Genomic DNA, 22,077 nt, shown 5'->3' with positions numbered 1-22,077 from the left:
AACATGTTACACAAACTTCAGACGTACACAGAACACAATTTTTTGTATTAGTTAGCGCTAGCTGATATTTACATAGATACCTGCGCGTTTGTAATAATAATAATAATAATAATAACAATAATACCACTGTAAAAACATAATAATTTATTTTGGACTTCCTTGTTATGCTTCATGCAAGCAATAAATAGATAAATGCCGCAAAAGGTTTTTTTTTTTCTAATATCACCACAGGCACATTGCACAATTAATAGCGTGTTTTAAACAGGACAGCTATGAGTGCTGAGATTTCGTGTGTAGATCTCAGCAAAAAAGTTGACATTATCTTATACTGTTACAGTAGCTAACAGAGAAAAATTGAAATATCACTGTGCCAACTCCTCTGCAGTTTAAAATGCGTTTCTGACGCGCTTCAAGTTACGCCATGTTTTGCTTAGTAGTTTACTGGTTGATTGTAATCAGATGCTATTTTCACCTATCAGGAACATTTTTGGGGGGTTTGAGACATAATAATCACATTTGTCGCGATGTCTCAAAATAATATTCGTACGAGCTCTGCAGCATTGATAGCCGCTTTTTGTTAGGGTGTGTTTTTGGCCTGTTTGTCTTAAGAACACAGCCACGGTAGAAGGATAAGAGGAAAAAGAAGCCTGTGTGGTGGAAAAGTGTCGCTGTTTCTGTAGGAATTTAGCGTGTACCTGCGCTGATGACCGATTACACATTTACTTGGAAAGTTACGTAGCACGAAAGTGTAAAATCACTGTGGCCAAGAGCCGTCATGTTAACAGCAAGAATGGTGTCTGTATGAAGCACCAGGTAAGAGTGGTAGCATTCGGCACACACACAGACCCACCACATCGCGACTCTCGAGTCGGTATAATTGACTGTCGTGATGTGTCCATAAAGGAAACGACAATGTGGTCTAATTACGTCTGGTTGGCAGAAAAAATAAATAGGTTGCCATTAGCCTTGTTTTTAAATTCACGTAAATGTACAACAGGATTTGTTCTTCCGTTCGTCGAAGCGCCAAACTTGATAGATTTCCGATTCTGTCGAAAAATACGTATTTCTTAAAAGTAAATTTGTAAAATATGTTTTTTTCTTCTCTGCTCTGTCTTTCCGATTTCCACACACACAGATTTTTCACATGTGACATCGTCGTGAGTTAATGCCATCAGCAATGCTGTGAAATCTCTGGACGATTTTGCAAATGCTGATAGATGTTTCTCGTTGCAATATTCGAAATGTATACTCTAATTGGTCCGCCGATGTCCTGTACATATGAGGATAAACTGATAACACAGGTAAATTTCTATCAAATAGCGAAAATGTTTGTTAAACTACGTCGGTGCTATTTTGACGCTTCAAAAAAATACAATGTGCCGTTGTTAGTCGATAGTCCTCCAACGTAGTCTGTGTGTGTCATGTAGCTCGGAAGACTGAAATACACGATTTTCGTGTTTGTTGTTAGCCTCCTTGCGAGACAAAACCAAATTGGACTAGAGTCATAAATACCCTGGACTAATGTTTAAAAATAATAATGTCTGGAATAATCATTTTAAAGATGTACGCAGAACCGCAGCATTCGATGCACGTTCGAGCCTCTTTTGTCATCACACAGTATACCACTGACGAAATGTTTGACATGGAAATAGGAGGTCGCAGAAGAAAATGTGCGAGATGTAGCGGATACTTCGGCGATCTCATCTGAAACACATACTTCACTAAAAACTGGCCATGCCAAAGCCCATCCTGGACTGGCTTTCACAGTTGCCTATCTTTGAGAAAAAAGGAATTCAAAAGAACGTTTTAATGCAATATTCGTCACTATTTAGCTGCAATCCGTACAATTTTTTGCTCACATTCATGACTGCTGGAAAATTCAGGACCCATCGTCACCTGAACCCACCTAAGTCACCAGAGCCATGGACAAAGATTTACGAAAGATCTCTAGGGAAGGTGAAGAACGTTTTATCGGTTGGGAACGTGATCCTTACTCGTTTCAGAGTTTCTCATTATATGTAATGCTGATATACTGCTCGGAAAAACTGCTCCCAAACTACCCAATACCTTTCTCTACTACTGAATCGCTGAAAATAGAATTTGACTAGAAAAGACTCAAATTGGCAAACAAGAAAATGCTCTTTCACAGGGACTAAGACATCTCCGCAGCCGACACAGCAACTGTTATAATGGCGAATCGATGAGATTCCAACTGGCTCCTGGTCCATCTTAGTCTAGGGACTCACATCAAAATTATTTATCCCTATTACCTAATTTGAAAATTTTGTTTGATGGGAAGAAATTTCTGTCAAACGGGAAGTGATAGCTTTCATAGCAAATTATCTTGTGGAATTTGACAAAACCTCCTTCTAGAAAAGAACGTAAACATTGGAATCTCGTTGGACGGACTGTACAGGCGTCGAAGTAGACTGTGTTGTAAAGTAAATTCACAGTTGTTAGTTAATTTTTGCTTGACATATCAATAAACTCTCGTATTTTAAAGAAATAAAGCAAGCTTAAGAGGCAATCCCATTGTACCGTTAACGCCAAAACTCGTTATGACGAAAGAAAAAGACCATTATGTTTTAAGAAACCTTCGCCGTTATTTAGATGGCGAGGACAAGTCTTGAAGTTTAATTGCAGTGTGCAAGTAGAAACGTGAGTGCAGTTCTGAGTCCGGTGGTCACATCAGCACTACTGAAAGTACAAAGGACGATCAGAAGGATTTTTATATTACGTGGAGCATAGATATGTATGACGTGAAGGCAGTGTCCAGCCTCACCAAGAAATCTGACGTACTTTAAGATAACGTCGACGGTTCCTCTTGCTGTCCGTCGTGAACTTTACATCGATTATTTCCAAAGGTATCAACAGCTTGGCGCAAATACAGTCGATACCAATGATCAGAGCATGTTTATACACATACTTACAATCCGCCATGAGCTGTCGTGTACATTTTAAAGCCAGTTTTCAAGAAATCTGTCTGTTACTGACTTACTGAAGAGATATTTTTATTGTTGTACATAGAATCAGAATGATAGGATAAAAAATGCGACATCGTCAGAATTAAGATCCTTAGATCCATGAAGGTTATTCGTACTGGCTGTCTGAGTTGATGTCTACTCACGCATAAACTGTCTCGTAGGTAGCCTCTTTTTTAAAACTTTTCGTGAACAGTATCAGGTTTGCGCTGAACAACATGATTCACAAATTGCCGGCAAACATACTACATTATCCATGTGCCCCCGTCTGAAACGGAAACCTTTAGTAGCGTGTTGGTCAACTGCGGGAAAGTGTTCCACGGATACATTGTCTGTGAAATTATTGGAAAGCTTGTATTAGGTTTTTTTTTTCAGATAACGTTCCACGATAATCTTAAGTCAGTAAGTTTTCAGAAAATGAATTAAAAATACTCAGAATTTACCTAAATACGAAATATAAACGCCACTTTAAACAAGAATCTGTCTTCGTTTTACATAGTTTGCGCCCCCACTGGAGCATATGAATCAGTCCGTATACAGTTAAGTCTTTCAGGGAGAGATTTGGCTTTTCAGCTTCCCCTTCTGCGCCCAGTGCTTTCTCATTCATTCCGACCAGGCTGCTATTTCTTCTTTAGTTACGTGTATGGTTTTCGTTTAAAATGTCTTTAGTTCAAGTCCAGTGTGTGTGTGTGTTCCACAGAATCTTTTCTTCTGTGTTTTTTACGTAGTGCACTCTTACATTTAAAATTTGTAAATCATCGTGGACCTCTTTAAAACCTATTTTTCCAGTTTTTGTTTTTCCAAAAGTAGTTGTTTCACTAACCTGGTTTCTGTATATCTCGATATACGGCAGAAAAAGTAATCTTCCAGTTTTACATTGTATCCATTACTGACGCATTTTCCGGATACACCACTTCATTATGGTTGCGAAGTCTTTCGGGACGGTGTCCTTGAATAAAAAGTAATAAGTAAACTTGCCACCTCTAATGCGGTTAAAATCCCAAGCTATCGATAAATGCCTCTATCATAGCCTTCAAGGACGTCATTAGGCAACAATCTGTATTTCCGCTTTGGTGTTTTTCTGCTGATGATTGTAATGATGATTCTTCTGTCTGTCTTCTGCAGTTGTTGTTGATTTCGTGTTCAACTTGAATAATGTTTCGCTAGCTTACGTTGCTTCAGATTTAACAACGTAGTCGTAGTTTTCGAATTTGATATCCATCGAGAGATTTCTTGTTGTTTGACCACGTGTTTCATTGTGTTTCAGATTATAAGCGGTGGTGAAACGAAAAAAAGAGACAGATGGAAAAAATAAGTAAAGATTTTATTATTTGAAAAGTAATCGCGATAACAGTTACTACATTTATCCCACTGTAGGACGAGACGGTCAGAGCCTTCATGGAAAAATATTTGCGGTTACCTTGCGAAACCGTGATGTTCACCTCTTTGTCCCAGGCAAAACGACCACGAATGTCTTTCTCCAGGGCTCCAAAAATGCGAAATCAGGACTGTATGGAGGATGTGTTACAGCTTCCCACTGAAAATTCTGCAGCGTATTTCAAACAACCGTAGCAACATGTGGGCGGGCCATGCGGAAACACATTCGTGGTCCCGATTTACGTCGGACGGAGAAATGCGCGTCTGGGTACAGTCATGTCTCCGTAGACAACCGCAACCGCATTTTTCCATGAAAGCGCTGAGTGTGTTGTCTGTAGTGGGATAAATGTAGTAACAGCTATGGTGATTACTTTTGAAATAAAAAAACAGTTTTATTACTTTTCTCCCATCTTTCTCGTTTTTACATGACTGCCACTTACAATTATTCCGCTTTGTTTTCAGGTTTCCAGGTTTCCAGGTTTTTATTCTACATAGATTTTTAAATTAATTAACAATCTTATTTTGTTAGTTATTGGTCAGTCGAGGAGCTGGTGTTTCAACATAGAAAACTGGCTTCATTTCCATTTTTGGAATGAAATCTGAAATGAAAGTTTTTGATATTTTTTTCGAGTACTTCAGATTGAAGAGTAGCCTTGAACACATCATTTGCCAGTAGTGCCAGATCTTTTCCGAATTGCTAGTATCTACTGGTTTAGTAAACAAAAAAGCAAAAACTGAAATTTTTCGTCGTTTGCTGGGACCGGCTCTTTTTAAAATGTGTTGGCAGATGCGATTATAACATTTCTAACCTTGGAATGTAGAAACTTCCTTTAGTACAATTATTGCTGATTGTATATAGGTTTAATTAATTCTACATCTACATGATTACTCTGCAATTCACATTTAAGTGCTTGGCAGAGGGTTCATCGAACTACAATCATAGTATCTCTCTACCATTCCACTCCCGAACAGCGCGCGGGAAAAACGAACACCTGAACCTTTCTGTTCGAGCTCTGATTTCTCTTATTTTATTTTGATGATCATTCCTACCTATGTAGGTTGGGCTCAACAAAATATTTTCGCATTCGGAAGAGAAAGTTGGTGACTGAAATTTCGTAAATAGATCTCGCCGCGACGAAAAACGTCTTTGCTTTAATGACATCCATCCTAACTCGCGTATCGTATCTGCCACAGTCTCTCCCCTATTACGTGATAATACAAAACGAGCTGCCCTTTTTTGCATCCTTTCGATGTCCTCCGTCAATCCCACCTGGTAAGGATCCCACACCGCGCAGCAATATTCTAACAGAGGACGAACGAGTGTAGTGTAAGCTGTCTCTTTAGTGGACTTGTTGCATCTTCTAAGTGTCCTGCCAATGAAACGCAACCTTTGGCTCGCCTTCCCCACAATATTATCTATGTGGTCTTTCCAACTGAAGTTGTTCGTAATTTTAACACCCAGGTTGAATTGACAGCCTTGAGAATTGTACTATTTATCGAGTGATCGAATTCCAACGGATTTCTTTTGGAACTCATGTGGATCACCTCACACTTTTAGTTATTTAGCGTCAACTGCCACCTGCCACACCATACAGCAATCTTTTCTAAATCGCTTTGCAACTGCATTTTATATTGGAAGTGTGGATGTGTTCCAGGTCCTATGACGTGACGCACGCTGTGAAGATGAGAGCGCTGCTAGCGGTCCTGGGCGTGGGGCTGTTTCTGGGGCTCGGCGGCGCCGCGGCCAACATCGTGTGCACCTTCAGCGACGACGCGACCGAGCGCTTCAACCACCTGGTCGTCGACAAGAACACGGGCCGCGTGTTCGTGGGCGCCGTCAACCGGCTGTACCAGTTGTCGCCCGACCTGCAGCTCGTCATGAAGGACGTGACGGGCCCGCAGGAGGACTCGCCCGAGTGCTCCGTGCTCGACTGCCCGCCCACCGTCGTCAAGAAGCTCACCGACAACGTGAACAAGGCGCTCGTCATCGACTACACGACGACGCGGCTCGTCGTGTGCGGCAGCATCTTCCAGGGCATCTGCTCCGTGCGCAACCTGCACAACATCTCGGACGTCTCGCAGGTGGTGCGCGAGGCGGTCGTCGCCAACAACTCGACGGCGTCGACGGTGGCGTTCATCGCGCCGGGGCCCCCCAACCCTCCGGTGACGCAGGTGATGTACGTGGGCGTCACCTACACCGGCAACTCGCCGTACCGGTCCGAGGTGCCAGCCGTGTCGTCGCGCAGCCTCGACCGCGACAAGATGTTCATGATCGCCGAGACGGCCGTCACGACGGGCACGCGCATGTTCGTCAACTCGCTGGCGCGCGAGCGCTACCCCATCCACTACGTGTACGGCTTCAGCTCGGAGGGCTTCAGCTACTTCCTCACGACGCAGATGAAGCACACGTCGCCGTCGCCCTTCATCTCCAAGCTGGTGCGCGTCTGCCACGACGACGAGAACTACTACTCGTACACAGAGATCCCCATCGACTGCATCAGCGAGGGCGGCAGGCCGTACAACCTGGTGCAGGCCGCGTACGTGGGCAAGCCCGGCTCCGACCTGGCCTCTGACCTGGGCATCAACGCGCAGGACGACGTGCTGTTCGCCGTCTTCTCCGAGAGCGACCACAGCGAGGGCGAAGTCTCCAGCAAGCCCGCCGACTCCAGCGCGCTCTGCGTCTACTCGCTCAAGGCCATCCGCCGCAAGTTCATGCAGAACATCAAGAAGTGCTTCAGCGGCAGCGGAAGTCGCGGGCTCGACTTCATCTCTCCCAGTCACCAGTGCGTCCTAACGGTAAGTCCCTATTTATCTTACTAAACTTGTCATTGTCAACATACTGTTACTGAACTTTAAGGTTGAAGTACTCACAAGGGAACCTCCCCATCGCACCCCCCCTCAGATTTAGTTATACGAGATGCATTCAAGTTCTAAGGCCTCCGATTTTTTTTTTTCTAATTAACTACTCGCCCGAAATCGATGAAACTGGCGGTACTTCTCTACATTCATCTACATTGATACTCCGCAAGCCACCCAACGGTGTGTGGCGGAGGGCACTTTACGTGCCACTGTCATTACCTCCCTTTCCTGTTCCAGTCGCGTATGGTTCGCGGGAAGAACGACTGTCTGAAAGCCTCCGTGCGCGCTCTAATCTCTCTAATTTTACATTCGTGATCTCCTCGGGAGGTATAAGTAGGGGGAAGCAATATATTCGATACCTCGACGTAATCGCCCTGCAGACGTACACATTTTTCACAACGCTGACGCCATGATTCCATGGCAGCGGCGAAGGCTTCTTTAGGACTCTGTTTTGACCACTGGAAAATCGCTGAGGCAATAGCAGCATGGCTGGTGAATGTGCGGCCACGGAGAGTGTCTTTCATTGTTGGAAAAAGCCAAAAGTCACTAGGAGCCAGGTCAGGTGGCTAGGGAGCATGAGGAATCACTTCAAAGTTGTTATCACGAAGAAACTGTTGCGTAACATTAGCTCGATGTGCGGGTGCGTTGTCTTGGTGAAACAGCACACGCGCAGCCCTTCCCGGACGTTTTTGTTGCAGTACAGGAAGGAATTTGTTCTTCAAAACATTTTCGTACGATGCACCTGTTACCGTAGTGCCCTTTGGAACCCAATGGGTAAGGATTACGCCCTCGCTGTCCCAGAACATGGAACCATCATTTTTTCAGCACTAGCGGTTACCCGAAATTTTTTTGGTGGCGGTGAATCTGTGTGCTTCCATTGAGCTGACTGGCGCTTTGTTTCTGGATTGAAAAATAGCATCCACCTCTCATCCATTGTCACAACCGACGAAAAGAAAGTCCCATTCATGCTGTCGTTGTGCGTCAACATTGCTTGGCAACATGCCACGCGGGCAGCCATGTGGTCGTCCGTCAGCATTCGTGGCACCCACCTGGATGACACTTTTCGCATTTTCAGGTCGTCATGCAGGATTGTGTGCACAGAACCCACAGAAATGCCAACTCTGGAGGCGATCTGTTCAACAGTCATTCGGCGATCCCCCAAAACAATTCTCTCCACTTTCACGATCATGTCGTCAGACCGGCTTGTGCGAGCCTGAGGTTGTTTCGGTTTGTTGTCACACGATGTTCTGCCTTCATTAAACTGTCGCACCCACGAACGCACTTTCGACACATCCATAACTCCATCACCACATGTCTCCTTCAACTGTCGATGAATTTCAATTGGTCTCACACCACGCAAATTCAGAAAACGAATGATTGCACGCTGTTCAAGTAACGAAAACGTCGCCATTTTAAGTATTTAAAACAGTTGTCATTCTCGCCGCTGGCGATAAAATTCCATCTGCCGTACGGTGCTGCCATCTCTGGGACGTATTGACAATGAACGCGGCCTCATTTTAAAACAATGCGCATGTTTCTCTCTCTTTCCAGTCCGGAGAAGAAAAATCGGAGGCCTTAGAACTTGAATGCACCTCGTAAGTTGGCACAGTGGATAGGCCTTGAAAAACTGAACACAGATCAATCGAGAAAACAGGAAGAAGTTGTGTGGAACTATGAAAAAATAAGCAAAATATACAAACTGAGTTATCCAAGCACAAGATAAGCAACATCAAGGATAGTGTGAGCTCAGGGACGCCATGGTCCCGTTGTTAGCGTGAGCAGCTGCGGAACGAGAGGTCCTTGGTTCAAGTCTTCCCTCGAATGAAAAGTTTAATTTTTTATTTTCAGACAATTATCAAAGTTCAGGCACTCACACATAATTAACTTCGCTCTCCAAAATTCCAGGACATGTTCAGATTTGCTTGGACATATGCAGGATTTGACGATCTGCACATGGAAAAATTTGAAAACGTTAAAAAATGGTTCAAATGGCTCTGAGCACTATGCGACTTAACTTCTGAGGTCATCAGTCGCCTAGAACTTAGAACTAATTAAACCTAACTAACCTAAGGACACCACACACATCCATGCCCGAGGCAGGATTCGAACCTGCGACCGTAGCTATCCCGCGGTTCCGGACTGAGCGCCTAGAACCGCTAGACCACCGCGGCCGGCTGAAATCGTTAAAAACACGTGTTTTGACAGACTACAGGGAAAAACTGTGCGACTGTGAAACTGTTACTTGCATTCATTTGTTGCAGTTCATGTGACAAACTCTTATGTTTTCATCACTTTTTTGGGAGTGATTATCACATCCACAAGAAAGCCTAAATCGGGCAAGGTGGAAGATCCTTTTTACCCATTCGGTAAGTGTACAAGTTAGGTGGGTCCACAACATATTCCTGTTATGTGACGCACACGCCGTCACCAGTGTCGTATAGAATATATCAGACGTGTTTTCCTGTGGAGGAATCGGTTGACCTATGACCTTGCGATCAAATGTTTTCGGTTCCCATTGGAGAGGCACGTCCTTTCGTCTACTAAGCGCACGGTTTTGCGGTGCGGTCGCAAAACACAGACACTAAACTTATTACAGTGAACAGAGACGTCAATGAACGAACGGACAGATCATAGCTTTGCGAAAATAAAGAGAGCAACGTTTTCACTCGAGGAAAGACTTGAACGAAGGACATCACATTCGGCAGCTGCTCACGCTAACCACGGGACCACGGCGCTGCCGAGCTCACAGTATCCTTGATGTTGCGTATCCTGCGCATGGACTACTCAGTTTGTATATTTTGCTTATTTTTTTCATAGTTCCACACAACTTCTTCCTGTTTTCTCGATTGATCTGTGTTCAGTTTTTCAAGGCCTATCCACGGTGCCAACTTATAACTAAATCTGAGGGGGGTGCGATGGGGAGGTTCCCTTGTCAGTAACAACCCACTGTCTTCGTCCACTGTACTGTGTGTCCCTGCTAAGAGTCGTCAGGCGCATTTTCTCTGTTTCTTCCGACATTTGCCTTCGTAAGTGATGGAACCCAGTACGTTGTCCTCGATGGTGAGTGTTCATCGGAGGTGAGGGTATCATCTGGCGTGCCCCAGAGAAGTGTGGTACGTCCGCTGTTGTTTTCTATCTACATAAATGATCTTTTGGATAGGGTGGATAGCAATGTGCGGCTGTTTGCTGATGATTCTGTGGTGTACGGGAAGGTGTCGTTGAGTGACTGTAGGAGGATATAAGATGACTTGGACAGCATTTGTGATTGGTGTAAAGAATGGCAGCTAACTCTAAATATAGATAAATGTAAATTAATGCAGATGAATAGGAAAAAGAATCCTGTAATGTTTGAATACTCCATTACTAGTGTAGCGCTTGACAGTCACGTCGATTAAATATTTGGGCGTAACATTGTAGAACGATATGAAGTGGGACAAGCATGTAATGGCAGTTGTGGGGAAGGCGGATAGTCGTCTTCGGTTCATTGGTAGAATTTTGGAAAGATGTGGTTCATCTGTAAAGGAGACCGCTTATAAAACACTAATACGACCTATTCTTGTGTACTGCTCGAGCGTTTGGGATCCCTATCAGATCGGATTGAGGGAGGACATAGAAGCAATTCAGAGGCGGGCTTCTAGATTTGTTACTGGTAGGTTTGATCATCACGCGAGTGTTACGGAAATGCTTCAGGAACTCGGGTGGGAGTCTCTAGAGGAAAGGAGGCGTTCTTTTCGTGAATCGCTACTGAGGAAATTTAGAGAACCAGCATTTGAGGCTGACTGCAGTACAATTTTACTGCCGCCAACTTACATTTCGCGGAAAGACCACAAAGATAAGACAAGAGAGATTAGGACTCGTACAGAGGAATATAGGCAGTCATTTTTCCCTCGTTCTGTTTGTGAGTGGAACAGGGGGAGAAGATGATAGTTGTTGTACGAGGTACCCTCCGCCACGCAAGGTATGGTGGATTGCGGAGTATGTATGTATGTAGATGTCGACATTTGCAATTTCGTTTTTGCAGTGTGTACTTGAAGTCAGCCCAAACAAATACAGCTCATCACGTCTTTCGTGCGAAGTCCAGTGTCGACGGAAATCGTCGGTTTCTTTATCGTTACAGACAAAATGACTTTAAAGCTTAATTTTACGTGCCCTCTCGATAGAGTGCTGGCAAATTCGTCTAGTTGCATATTAGTTTTAGAGGGACAGCAGAACACGAAGAACGACAGTAGTCCAGCAGCGACAGCACTGCTCTGTCTGCTAGGGCCACGCAGCAGTGCTGCTCAATCGCTGCTGGACTACTCATTATTCTTCGTGTTTTACTCTCCCTGTTAATACACATCGATAAAAAAAATGAACTAGACGAATTTTGGGGCCAAGCTATCGAATGGGCACTTAAAAGTGCCGCTTTAAACATACACTACTGGCCATTAAAATAGCTACACCACGAAGATAACGTGCTACAGCCGCGAAATTTAACCGACAGGAAGAAGATGCTGTGATATGCAAATGATTAGCTTTTCAGAGCGTTCACACAAGGCTGGCGCCGGTTGCGACACCTACAATGTGCTGACATGAGGAAAGTTTCCAACCAGTTTCTCATACACTAACAGCACTTGACCGGCGTTGCCTGGTGGAACGTTGTTGTGATGCCTCGTGCAAGGAGGAGAAATGCGTACCATCACGTTTCCGACTTTGATAAAGGTCGGATTGTAGCCTATCGCGATTGCGGTTTATCGTATCGCGACATTGCTGCTCGCGTTGGTCGAGATCCAATGACTGTTAGCAGAATATGGAATCGGTGGGTTCAGGAGGGTAATACGGCACGCTGTGCTGGATCCCAACGGCCTCGTATCACTAGCAGTCGAGATGACAGGCATGGCTGTAACGGATCGTGCAGCCACGTCTCGATCCCTGAGTCAACAGATGGGGACGTTTGCAAGACGAGAACCTTCTGCACGAACAGTTGGACGACGTTTGCAGCAGCATGGACTGTCAGCTAGGAGACCATGGCTGCGGTTACCCTTGACGCTGTATCACAGACAGGAGCGCCTGCGATGGTGTACTCAACGACGAACCTGGGTCCAAGAATGGCAAATCGTCATTTTTTTGGATGAATCCAGTTTCTGTTTACAGCATTATGATGGTCGCATCCGTGTTTGGCGACATTGCGGTGAACGCACATTGGAAGCGTGTATTCGTCATCGCCATACTGGCGTATCACCCGGCGTGATGGTACGGGGTGCCATTGGTTACACGTCTCGGTCACCTCTTGTTTGCATTAACGGCACTTTGAACAGTGGACGTTACATTTCAGATGTGTTACGACCCGTGACTCTACCCTTCATTCTATCCCTGCGAAACCCTACATTTCAGCAGGATAATGCACGACCGCATGTTGTATGTCCTGTACGGGCCTTTCTGGATACAGAAAATGTTCGCCTGATGCCCTGGCCAGCGCATTCTCCAGATCTCTCACCAATTGAAAACGTCTGGTCAATGGTGGCCGAGCAGCTGGCTCGTCACAATACGCCAGTCACTACTGTTGATGAACTGTGGTATCGTGTTGAAGCTACATGGGCAGCTGTACCTGTACACGCCATCCAAGCTCTGTTTGACTCAATGCCCAGGCGTATCAAGGCAGTCATTACGGCCAGAGGTGGTTGTTATGGGTACTGATTTCACACGATCCATGCATCCAAATTGCGTGAAAATGTAATCACATGTCAGTTCTAATATAATATATCTGTCCAATGAATACCCATTTATCATCTGTATTTCCTTTTGGTGTAGAAATTTTAATGGCCAGTAGTTTAATTTTGTTTGTAACGGGAAAGAAATCAACGCTTCCTTCGACACTAGAGAAAATACGCCTGAAGACCCAGAGGAGGGACACCCGGTATGTATACGGGATGAAGTCTTAACTCCGGCGACAAAATTTCGGAGGTTATTCGGAGACAAATTATAAGTATTTTGGTGTAAGAACTCATGGTCTGTGGTGGATCAGTTGTATTCTCTGAAGCAAGTCTCGTGCTCAACAAAAAACGGAAGAATGAAGCGAATCCCTACCAAAGGAGACTAGTTGCTGACAAGGTTGCTTGCTTGTGCGCTAGCAACTGTTTTGGTCACAGAGCGATGTTTACTAGAACGCAGATAAGATAAGTAACGCAGTGGTAAACAAGTAAATAGTATTAGTTAAAATAATTCACAGTTAGACACTCAACATTCAGTGATATACGAGTATGATACATGGCTCGGTAGTTGCAGATGTACTCACTAACCAAACCTAGCACAGTGAAGGAGAACTATGTAATCTGTAGAGGTTGAATCTGGATTACTGTAACTAACAGTTTTTTGTTCAGGCTGTGAATACGAATTTTCACACTAGGCGTTTACTGCCTGACGAAAACCCGTCGATAGTGGCTAGCTATAACGGAAGCAACTTAATCTTGTTGGTGACTGATGAATATCTGCAACAGTTCCTGGAGATGAACCGACAGAATGTGGCTGTACGCATCCATTTATACACCTACGGTGTGATGATGTCCATATACGATCTATAATGGGCAGTCAAATGAGGGCCGAACACCAACCACAATGGGATCATGGATGGTTCCATTCAAAAGTAATCACACACTCCTTCGACAACAAGGCCTCTCGTGTCGTCGAGTTCCTCGAGTGTGGAACAACAATCAATGCGCAGCTCTATGAAGACACTTTGCAGTAACTGCGACGCGCCATAAAATCAAAGCGTCCAGGAATGCTCTCGGACGGAATCATACTGTGTACAATAACACCCTTCCCCCGCCCACCTTCACACTGCCAATCGGACGAAGGCTTCGATTCAGCGATTTGGTTGGGAAACACTCCAACATCCTCTGTACAACCCGAATCGTTCACCGTGTGATTTTCATCTTTGGCGACTTGAAGAAAGACATGCGGGGACGTTGGTTTCAGTCAGACGACGAGCTGCAATTTGATTCTTTGAAGAATCGGGAGTTTACTGGCCTTCCATTCTTACATGGAAGGATTCGCTTTCGCATAGGCGCCTATGAACTTAGATGCAAAAGTGCTATTATGTGACGACTGTTGCTGCGGGAACAACTCAGTATAGCGTCCCAGTTCAATTTGTCAATTGTATCAGTGAACCCGTATATGAGTTGCACATCGGCCAACTATTAATGAGTAAAGATATGAGTAGTGCTGTTTATCAGTGTTAACTTACAAGTAATGTTGCCGGAAAAATAAACCTATGGCAGAACCGCGCAGCTTGGAATGGAAGCTTTAGGACGATGAGTAATAATGGGCATTAGTATTGTCAGCGCTAAGCACCATGACTGAATAGAGGCATGTATCCAAATAAGACACAAGTTACTCTGTAACTAACTGCCAGAGAACTCGAGCCTCTCATTCCAAAATACTTCCAAATTTGTCGGTTGAGTCGAGTTCGTACTTTACAATTTTCTACGGTATTCGACCCGTTTCGGAGTTGAAACTGGTTTCTGAAGGTTTAAAGACTGGCTGCAGCAGTTTATCCACTTCAGTTGCTCAATACTATATATTTTTAGGTACTTGCTATTGAAACGCGTCGTCGTTAATCATAGATAAAGTGAAATTTATGTTGACAGACAGATGGTGTATTTCTATTAAATGCCAACGAAAGAGCGCCGTAATAAAGTTCCACGAGATTTCAGTGGCGTTCTCTGCAGTCAGTGTCAAGTGGAAACTCAGTGCCGTATCGTCGCGCGTCCGTATATAGCCTTGATGCTGGCTCTGACGTCGCTGCTGCTCTGCCCATCCCCGAATCATACAATATTCACCGGTGACGTCACGACATGCCCACGGCTATATGAGGTCGAAGGTATCGACACTACAGTGAGTTCCTATTTGGCACTGGTCGAAGAGTGTTGAGCCGAAAGCTCGTAGAACGTTGAACAACTTGTAGCATGTTGTAGACCGTGTCAGTGCGAGAGGATGCGTTCGTATAAGAGTACCTGCTTGCTTATTTCTTGACCTGAGTTATTCGCTTCCTGTCTTTTGCGGTCATCGTCAGTAAATATCTGTGGACTGCATATCGTACCAGACTAATTTGAGTTTTCTCTGTCGACTGAATACACAACGTCACAGTATAGACATATTGAAAAGCAGCATCTTTCGGTAACAAAGGACGAAGTATGAAACGCCAAATTAGCAATCTTTCAGTGGACTGACCCAAAGTACACGTAACAGAAACGAAGGACGGACACCCGTTATTTAAACTGGCGTGTTCTGTGCTAGATCCCTTGCGGTCTGAGAAAGAACACTGTGACTATTTTTCTCGAATTTACACAAGAATTCCGAAGGCGTAATCTTGAATAGCGAATGTTAAAAGTTGATGGCGTCGTACGTCAAACAGAAATAGTTCAAATGGTTCAAATGGCTCTGAGCACTATGCGAATTAACTTCTGAGGTCATCAGTCCCCTAGAACTTAGAACTACTTAAACCTAACTAACCTAAGGACATCACACACATCCATGCCCGAGGGAGCATTCGAACCTGCGACCGTAGCGGTCACGCGGTTCCAGACTGTAGAGCCTAGAACCGCTCGGCCACCAAACAGAAATAGTCCGTGATGACTTAGAGACTAGGATAGCGCAAATGATGGAAATAATGATGCCCATCTTGGATCACACGTGGGCAATGTTCAAAGGAGTTGGCAACCATGCTTCGCAACTTACACGGCAGATACCCGACGGAACGGTCTGCATCAATAGTTATTTATCATGAGACCTTCTTATTTATCATGAGACCAACAGAAGTTATTCGTGGCTACTGTTATACAGCATTAGTACCAGTGCGTGTAACTATTCACTATAAACACCTGACGTAAATCGTCGTTGGCATTTCAGCACTTTCGACTGCTGGTCAGCGACGCATTCAGAATCTCTCTCCTAAGACTCATCAGGCGCATTTTCTCTGTTTTGGCAGATATTTGCAATTTCTTTTTTGCAATGCGTAGCTAGACACGTGTTTCATGCGACGTTCAATTGTCGACGAGGAAGAGTTGGTTTATTTCCTGTTACAAACAGAATTATTTTTAAAGCTGAATTTTACGTGCCTATTCAGTAGAGCAGTCCCAAATTGGCCTAGTGCGATGTTCGTGTCATTGATATATATTAATAGCGATAGTAAAACACACAGAATAATCAGTACTCCAGCACAGACAGAGCAGTGCTGCTGCATAGCGATAACAGTCGGCGCGGGCCAGGATGCTGTCACTGCTTGAGTAGTGGATAATCTTCGTGTTCTACTGTCACTGTCAGTATGTACCCATAATACGTATACCGCCCTAGACTAATTTAGGACTGCTATATTTTAAGGACAGGTGAAATTCCCCTTAAAAAGATCGTTTAGTTTGCAACTGGAAAGAAACCGACACTTTTCGTCGATATAAACGTCGCATGAAATTCGTGGTGAGCTGTAACTCTTTGGGCTGTCCCCAGATATACGTAGCATAAAAGGAACTACAAACCTCTTCCGAGACACCGGAGAAAATTCACCTGACGACTTTTAGGAGAGACGCCCGTTATCCGACAGGTCGCACGATACACCTACAGATATTAATGACACTAAGAAGATGGAACTGCAGCTGTTGATTCTAAAGGTGTCTTGCGTAAAGGTCTTTACTCTGTCTTGTAGCAAATGCAAACACAATTTATGCTGATAAGCTGCAGTTATCGAAATTCAGTTCAAATGGTTCAAATGGCTCTAAGCACGGTGGGACTTAACTTCGGAGGTCATCAGCCCCATAGACTTAGAACTACTTAAGCCGAACTAACGAACTAACCTAAGGACATCACACACATCCATGCCCGAGACAGGATTCGAACCTGCGACCGTAGCGGTCGAGCGAGTTAGTGCTTATATGTGTAATAAAATTAACGTACCGTGTATCTGAGACGGAAATACAGGATTACGTCATTCGCTGAAGGGGAAAAAACCGTCAAAGTGTCAGGTCTTAAGTTCGGCTAGTGCTTTCGATTTAGCTCGGACATGTCTCTCTTTCGTGGGATCAAGTGCGTGGCGCATTTCAGTATTTAATTAATTGCAAGACAGTCGTAGTAAGATGTTCCTAAATCTCATATTGAAGGAGAAATATGACCCTATCGCTTGTATGACAGCTCATGCCATGAGTCAGTTGGCGATTTGTCTGGAGTCTGAGGGAAGATAATGCGCGACATTACAAGACGCCGCTCAGCTGATAACACAGAAGCCGGCGTAAGACAGGCGCCGTGGCGTCCGGCGGGGAAATAGTGGGTTTGGTGGGGGAAAGGGTGGGGGTGGTGGGGGGAGTTGAGGTTGTCGGCGGTCGGACCTTTTATCTGCGGCGTGGCGGCAGAGAGGGAAAGGCGGGGCCCTGATAAGATGCCTGCCGGCGTGGTCGCCGGCCGTGCTCAGGGCTTTACCGCAACTCTTTCCGCCGTCTGCCGAGATGAGGTCGTAACGGAATTAATGCCGTCGCCTCGTTTCCAAACTTCGTTACAACAATTTCTCAGGGTTCTACAACCACTCAAGCAACTTAAACTCTATTTTAGCGCATGTATAATTTTGATACCGAAGCGGCCCTAGATATCCATTCACATGTAACACATTTTCAATGCTAAATACTGTCTATATTACAAAATTGTGCTTGGTCGGAGTTGCAGGTTGCCTAGCTAACAGCTTCCAGAGACAACAAAATTTTGACTTTCAGTATTTCGTCTAATAATTGACGGAATTCAAAAATTTAAAGTGCTGCCATGATCTACTCATGAGTTACATAAACCTAGTTTTTAAAAAAAATATTTTCCCTTATTACTGTCCATTTGCATCCAAATACTAAGAAAAATACTGCAGGGAATATTTTTTTGAGAAATTTCAAATTTGAATCCGATGCCCAAACGGAGATTCGTGTCCATTGTCCCCATGCAAATTACATTGACATGAAAAGAAGTGCTAATACCATCATCAACACTCACCAAGAAACAACCAAAAAATCACGAAGACCAAAATAAGTCTCGATCTGCAACGTATGATCTGCCTTCAGAACTCACGCATTTTTGATAAGAGGAGCGGGAAACAGGGTGGCTACTTAAATTTGGAAAAAAAAAATTCCCTGAGTATTTCAGATGTGTGGAAGAAGATGGTGTGAAGAAGCTCCTGATAAATTAATAGTGAGGGTGTGGGGGAAGGTGGGGGGGGGGGGGGACGTACTGCAGTAATGATTTTTCTTTCCTTTTTGCTGAGCTATATACCAGCCATAAGCAGTAGTTTAACCGCAGTTTTTAAACATCGTTAATTTATGCGGAATAATATTCACGTAATTAACAGATTTTGAGACATCATGCATTTAAAAAATTGGTGATTTATAGAATACAGCAAAAATAAATTTGAATAATAGGTTAAAACGCAGAACTCCCTTAAATTTATAAAGTTCCTGAAATTCCCTGAGATTTCCTTGAATTTTTCCAGGTAAAATGTAATTCGCAGAGAATTCCAGGTTTTCCAGAAGAATCGCCACCCTGAGCAAGTATATGCTGAACACGAAGCACTCCCGTGATCACTACGACATCCTACGGAAGAATTAAACGACCTACTTTTCTCCTAGACAGACAAATGGCATTAAGAGGCGGGTTAAAGTATGTGATCCCCCATGGCAGCCAATGGGTTAAGTTAAAAGGTTTAACAACACCGAGCGATGTAGCACAGTGGTTACCACACTGGACTCGAATTCGGGAGGACGACGGTTCAGACACGCGTCCGGCCATGCAGATTAAGGTTTTCCGCGATTTCCCTAAATAGGTCCAGGCAAATACCGGGATGGTTCCTTTGAAAGAGCACAGCTGATTTCCTTCCCTAATCCGAGTTTGTACTCCGTCTCTTTTGACCTGGATATCGACGTGACGTTAAACCCAAACTCCTTTCGTTCCTTAAAGGCTTAACAAAATACGACAAGTAGTGCAGTTAGAAATTGTGTGTGTGTGTGTGTGTGTGTGTGTGTGTGTGTGTGTGTGTGTGTGTGTGTGTGTGTGTCCAGGCAGCGTAACTGACTGCGTGAAAATTACCCAAACTATATTCATCAAACCGAGCGAGGTGGCGCAGTGGTTAGCACACTGGACTCGCATTCGGGAGGACGACGGTTCAATCCCGTCTCCAGCCATCCTGATTTAGGTTTTCCGTGATTTCCCTAAATCGTTTCAGGCAAATGCCGGGATGGTTCCTTTGAAAGGGCACGGCCGATTCCCTTCCCAATCCTTCCGTAACCCGAGCTTGCGCACCGTCTCTAATGACCTCGTTGTCGACGGGACGTTAAACACTAACCGCCGCATATTCATCAAGTATTTCTGACGACCGTAGCGGTCGCTCGGTTCCAGACTGTAGCGCCTAGAACCGCACGGCCACTCCGGCCGGCGCGAAGGTTTTCTGGGAGTTCGTAAGGGTTATTCTGTTTGATGTCCTCCCTCAGTGTGCAACGCTCAAGTCTGATGTGCATCTTTTAATGGTTGGCCGGCCGCGGTGGCCGAGCGGTTCTAGGCGCTTCAGTCCGGAACTGAGCTGCTGCTACGGTCGCAGGTTCGAATCCTGCCTCGGGCATGGATGTGTGTGATGTCCTTAGGTTAGTTAGGTTTAAGTAGTTCTAAGTTCTGGGAGACTGATGACCTCAGAAGCTAAGTCCCATAATGCTCAGAGCCATTTTTTTGAACGGTGTGGTACGATGTGCGCGACAGTCGGTAGAAGTCAGAACGTTGTCCGCCTTTGCACCTCCAGCATGGGGAAAACAGGACAGAGAGAAAGTGAGAGAGCAGGAACAGATGGAACGTTATGTAGCCTTAATTAGCCTGTAACAGCAATTTCAAATGTGGGCCCTTTCATAATTGAAATACAAATAATACCTCGTAAATGCAACAATGCGACGTATTCTTATAGACAGCCAATTGGTAAATTGATCTATAGTAAGAATCATATTGTACATTAATAATAGTCTTAGGAAACAAACACGTCGCCGACCCATCTTCTCGTCGATGTTCTTCAGAGGGAAAAGAATAGTAGATTGAAACACGCTTGTAACAAAACAGCCGTTTGTTGGTTAGTGAATTCATGGAGATGTAAATTTCTTCTGGACTTCCAAAAAGTGTCGGGAACAAGTCACACAGTACTCTACAGTTCTTGGTAAAATCGCGCTATCCGACTTCATACGCCATTTAAAGAAAAATTAAATTAGCTGTTGGCTGCTCAGCACTGCCGTCACAGTTATCACATGCTGTATTTGCGAAGTCGTCTATTTTTTACATTGTTGAGATACTTATTTGTATTATATTCGTCACACAAATGTATAACCTTCTTCTGTAATTGTTTTGTCGCTCCGAAGGATGCATTCAGTAAACTAAACCCGCACTCACACCCATGCCCAAGGCGGGACTGAAAACAGTGACCTCCATCGTAGGAGGCACCTTTGGGAAGTTTACCTTGATATCCGATATTCTATGTATTACGAGGCAGTACTTACTTATTATCTCTTTTCTTGTGAGTATCGGAATAAAATACGCTTACTCATGGAAAGCGACGCTAAATCTATATAATTTACAGCCTACTTATTAAAAATAAACGACAGGAAAGCAAGTTTTTGATCTTGTACACGGAAGACGTATGCACCAGTAAAGCCTTTCAACTTAATTTTAAGTTTACCTCTCGTGTCGTCCACTTCTACAGGAACGCAGATAAAAATGGAGCGTTTAAAATAGAGTACACCTCTCTGCGCTTAAGGTAGCGTCATTCAGTCGCAAATCTCTCTCTCTCCGTGGGGTACACCGAGAGCTAGCTTCAGTGCCATTTGAGCCGAACTTGAGGATTTTCGCCACCATTCCGGTGAACTGAGGACGTTTTATGGAAGTCGCTTTGATTCGTAACTTACGACGACACAGCGTGCAGCATATTTTGAGCATGTGGCTGAATTGTCTAAAGCGCCTTTGGCAGCAGCTCTCAGCGTGGCGCTTCTATGTGGGCGATCCCTTCGTCACCCACGCCCAATATCTCTCTCTCTCTCTCTCTCTCTCTCTCTCTCTCTCCCCTTCCCCTACCTCCGTCCGTCCCTCCCTCCACGCCACCCCATGTTTACGTTTCCTTCGGCACTATATCGGTCGTCCCGAGTCACACTTTACATCAAATTTATTGCCTTGGTCGTACGAATACGCCGCCTGCCGGCTAAAGCAGCTGAAGCGCCCCTTATTTTTAATTTACATACATATTACGACCGCCTTTGGCTATTTATTGGTACCTGTCGGAGTGTTTTGAGAGCAGACCCGTCGTCTGCAGAGAGATATTTACGGACAAAAGCCTTCCGCATTCTTCCAGGATTCCTAGTAGCTCTTTCATAACATACTACGCAGAAGCTGGATGATAAACAGAAATACTTTGTGATTTCTTTCGGAAAATTGGTATGTACTCCAGCAGTTCTTATCGGAGATTATTTCTATCACTTGTTTCAGCAAAAGAATAGATATCTTGGCGATATGACGCTACTAAAACGCAAAAATCCACTGCTATTTCGAGCTAATAATGCCTTTCCCAGGTTGCTCCCTTCGATTTTCCGTCTCTTCCAGATTTTCAGAAAAGGTGGTTATTAGAAAATTAAAAATGCACACTATTTTTTTTTTTTTCGAATGAAGTCTGAAACGGGATATTTTAATAAGAGAATGAAGGCTAAATTTAAATGTTTAGTCGGTAACTAGATTAAAAGAGATGAAATGATAGCTTATTGCCTAGGTGACGGGGCAGGGACTTGACTTTGACCTTATTCAAGAAATCGTCCAGGCAATAGCTTCACTGGCCTCGTCATCGGCGGGA

The 22,077-nt window shown here is 44.4% G+C and overlaps 1 protein-coding gene across 2 annotated transcripts in view; it reads left to right on the top strand.

The window, feature by feature from the left end:
- Positions 1-22,077, top strand: part of LOC124556856 (plexin-A4) — a 973,893-nt gene that overhangs the window by 220,823 nt on the left and 730,993 nt on the right. For both annotated transcript variants that reach the window (XM_047130878.1, XM_047130877.1), the window contains one exon: positions 6,014-7,154. In XM_047130878.1, the coding sequence (XP_046986834.1) occupies positions 6,042-7,154 (1,113 nt within the window). In that variant the 5' untranslated portion in view covers positions 6,014-6,041. The remainder of the gene's footprint in view (positions 1-6,013; positions 7,155-22,077) is intronic.

Source organism: Schistocerca americana, chromosome X, assembly GCF_021461395.2.
Source record: "Schistocerca americana isolate TAMUIC-IGC-003095 chromosome X, iqSchAmer2.1, whole genome shotgun sequence".
NCBI lineage: Eukaryota > Metazoa > Arthropoda > Insecta > Orthoptera > Acrididae > Schistocerca > Schistocerca americana.
Note: the sequence above shows the minus strand (reverse complement) of the source record. Positions and strands in the feature narration are given on the sequence as shown.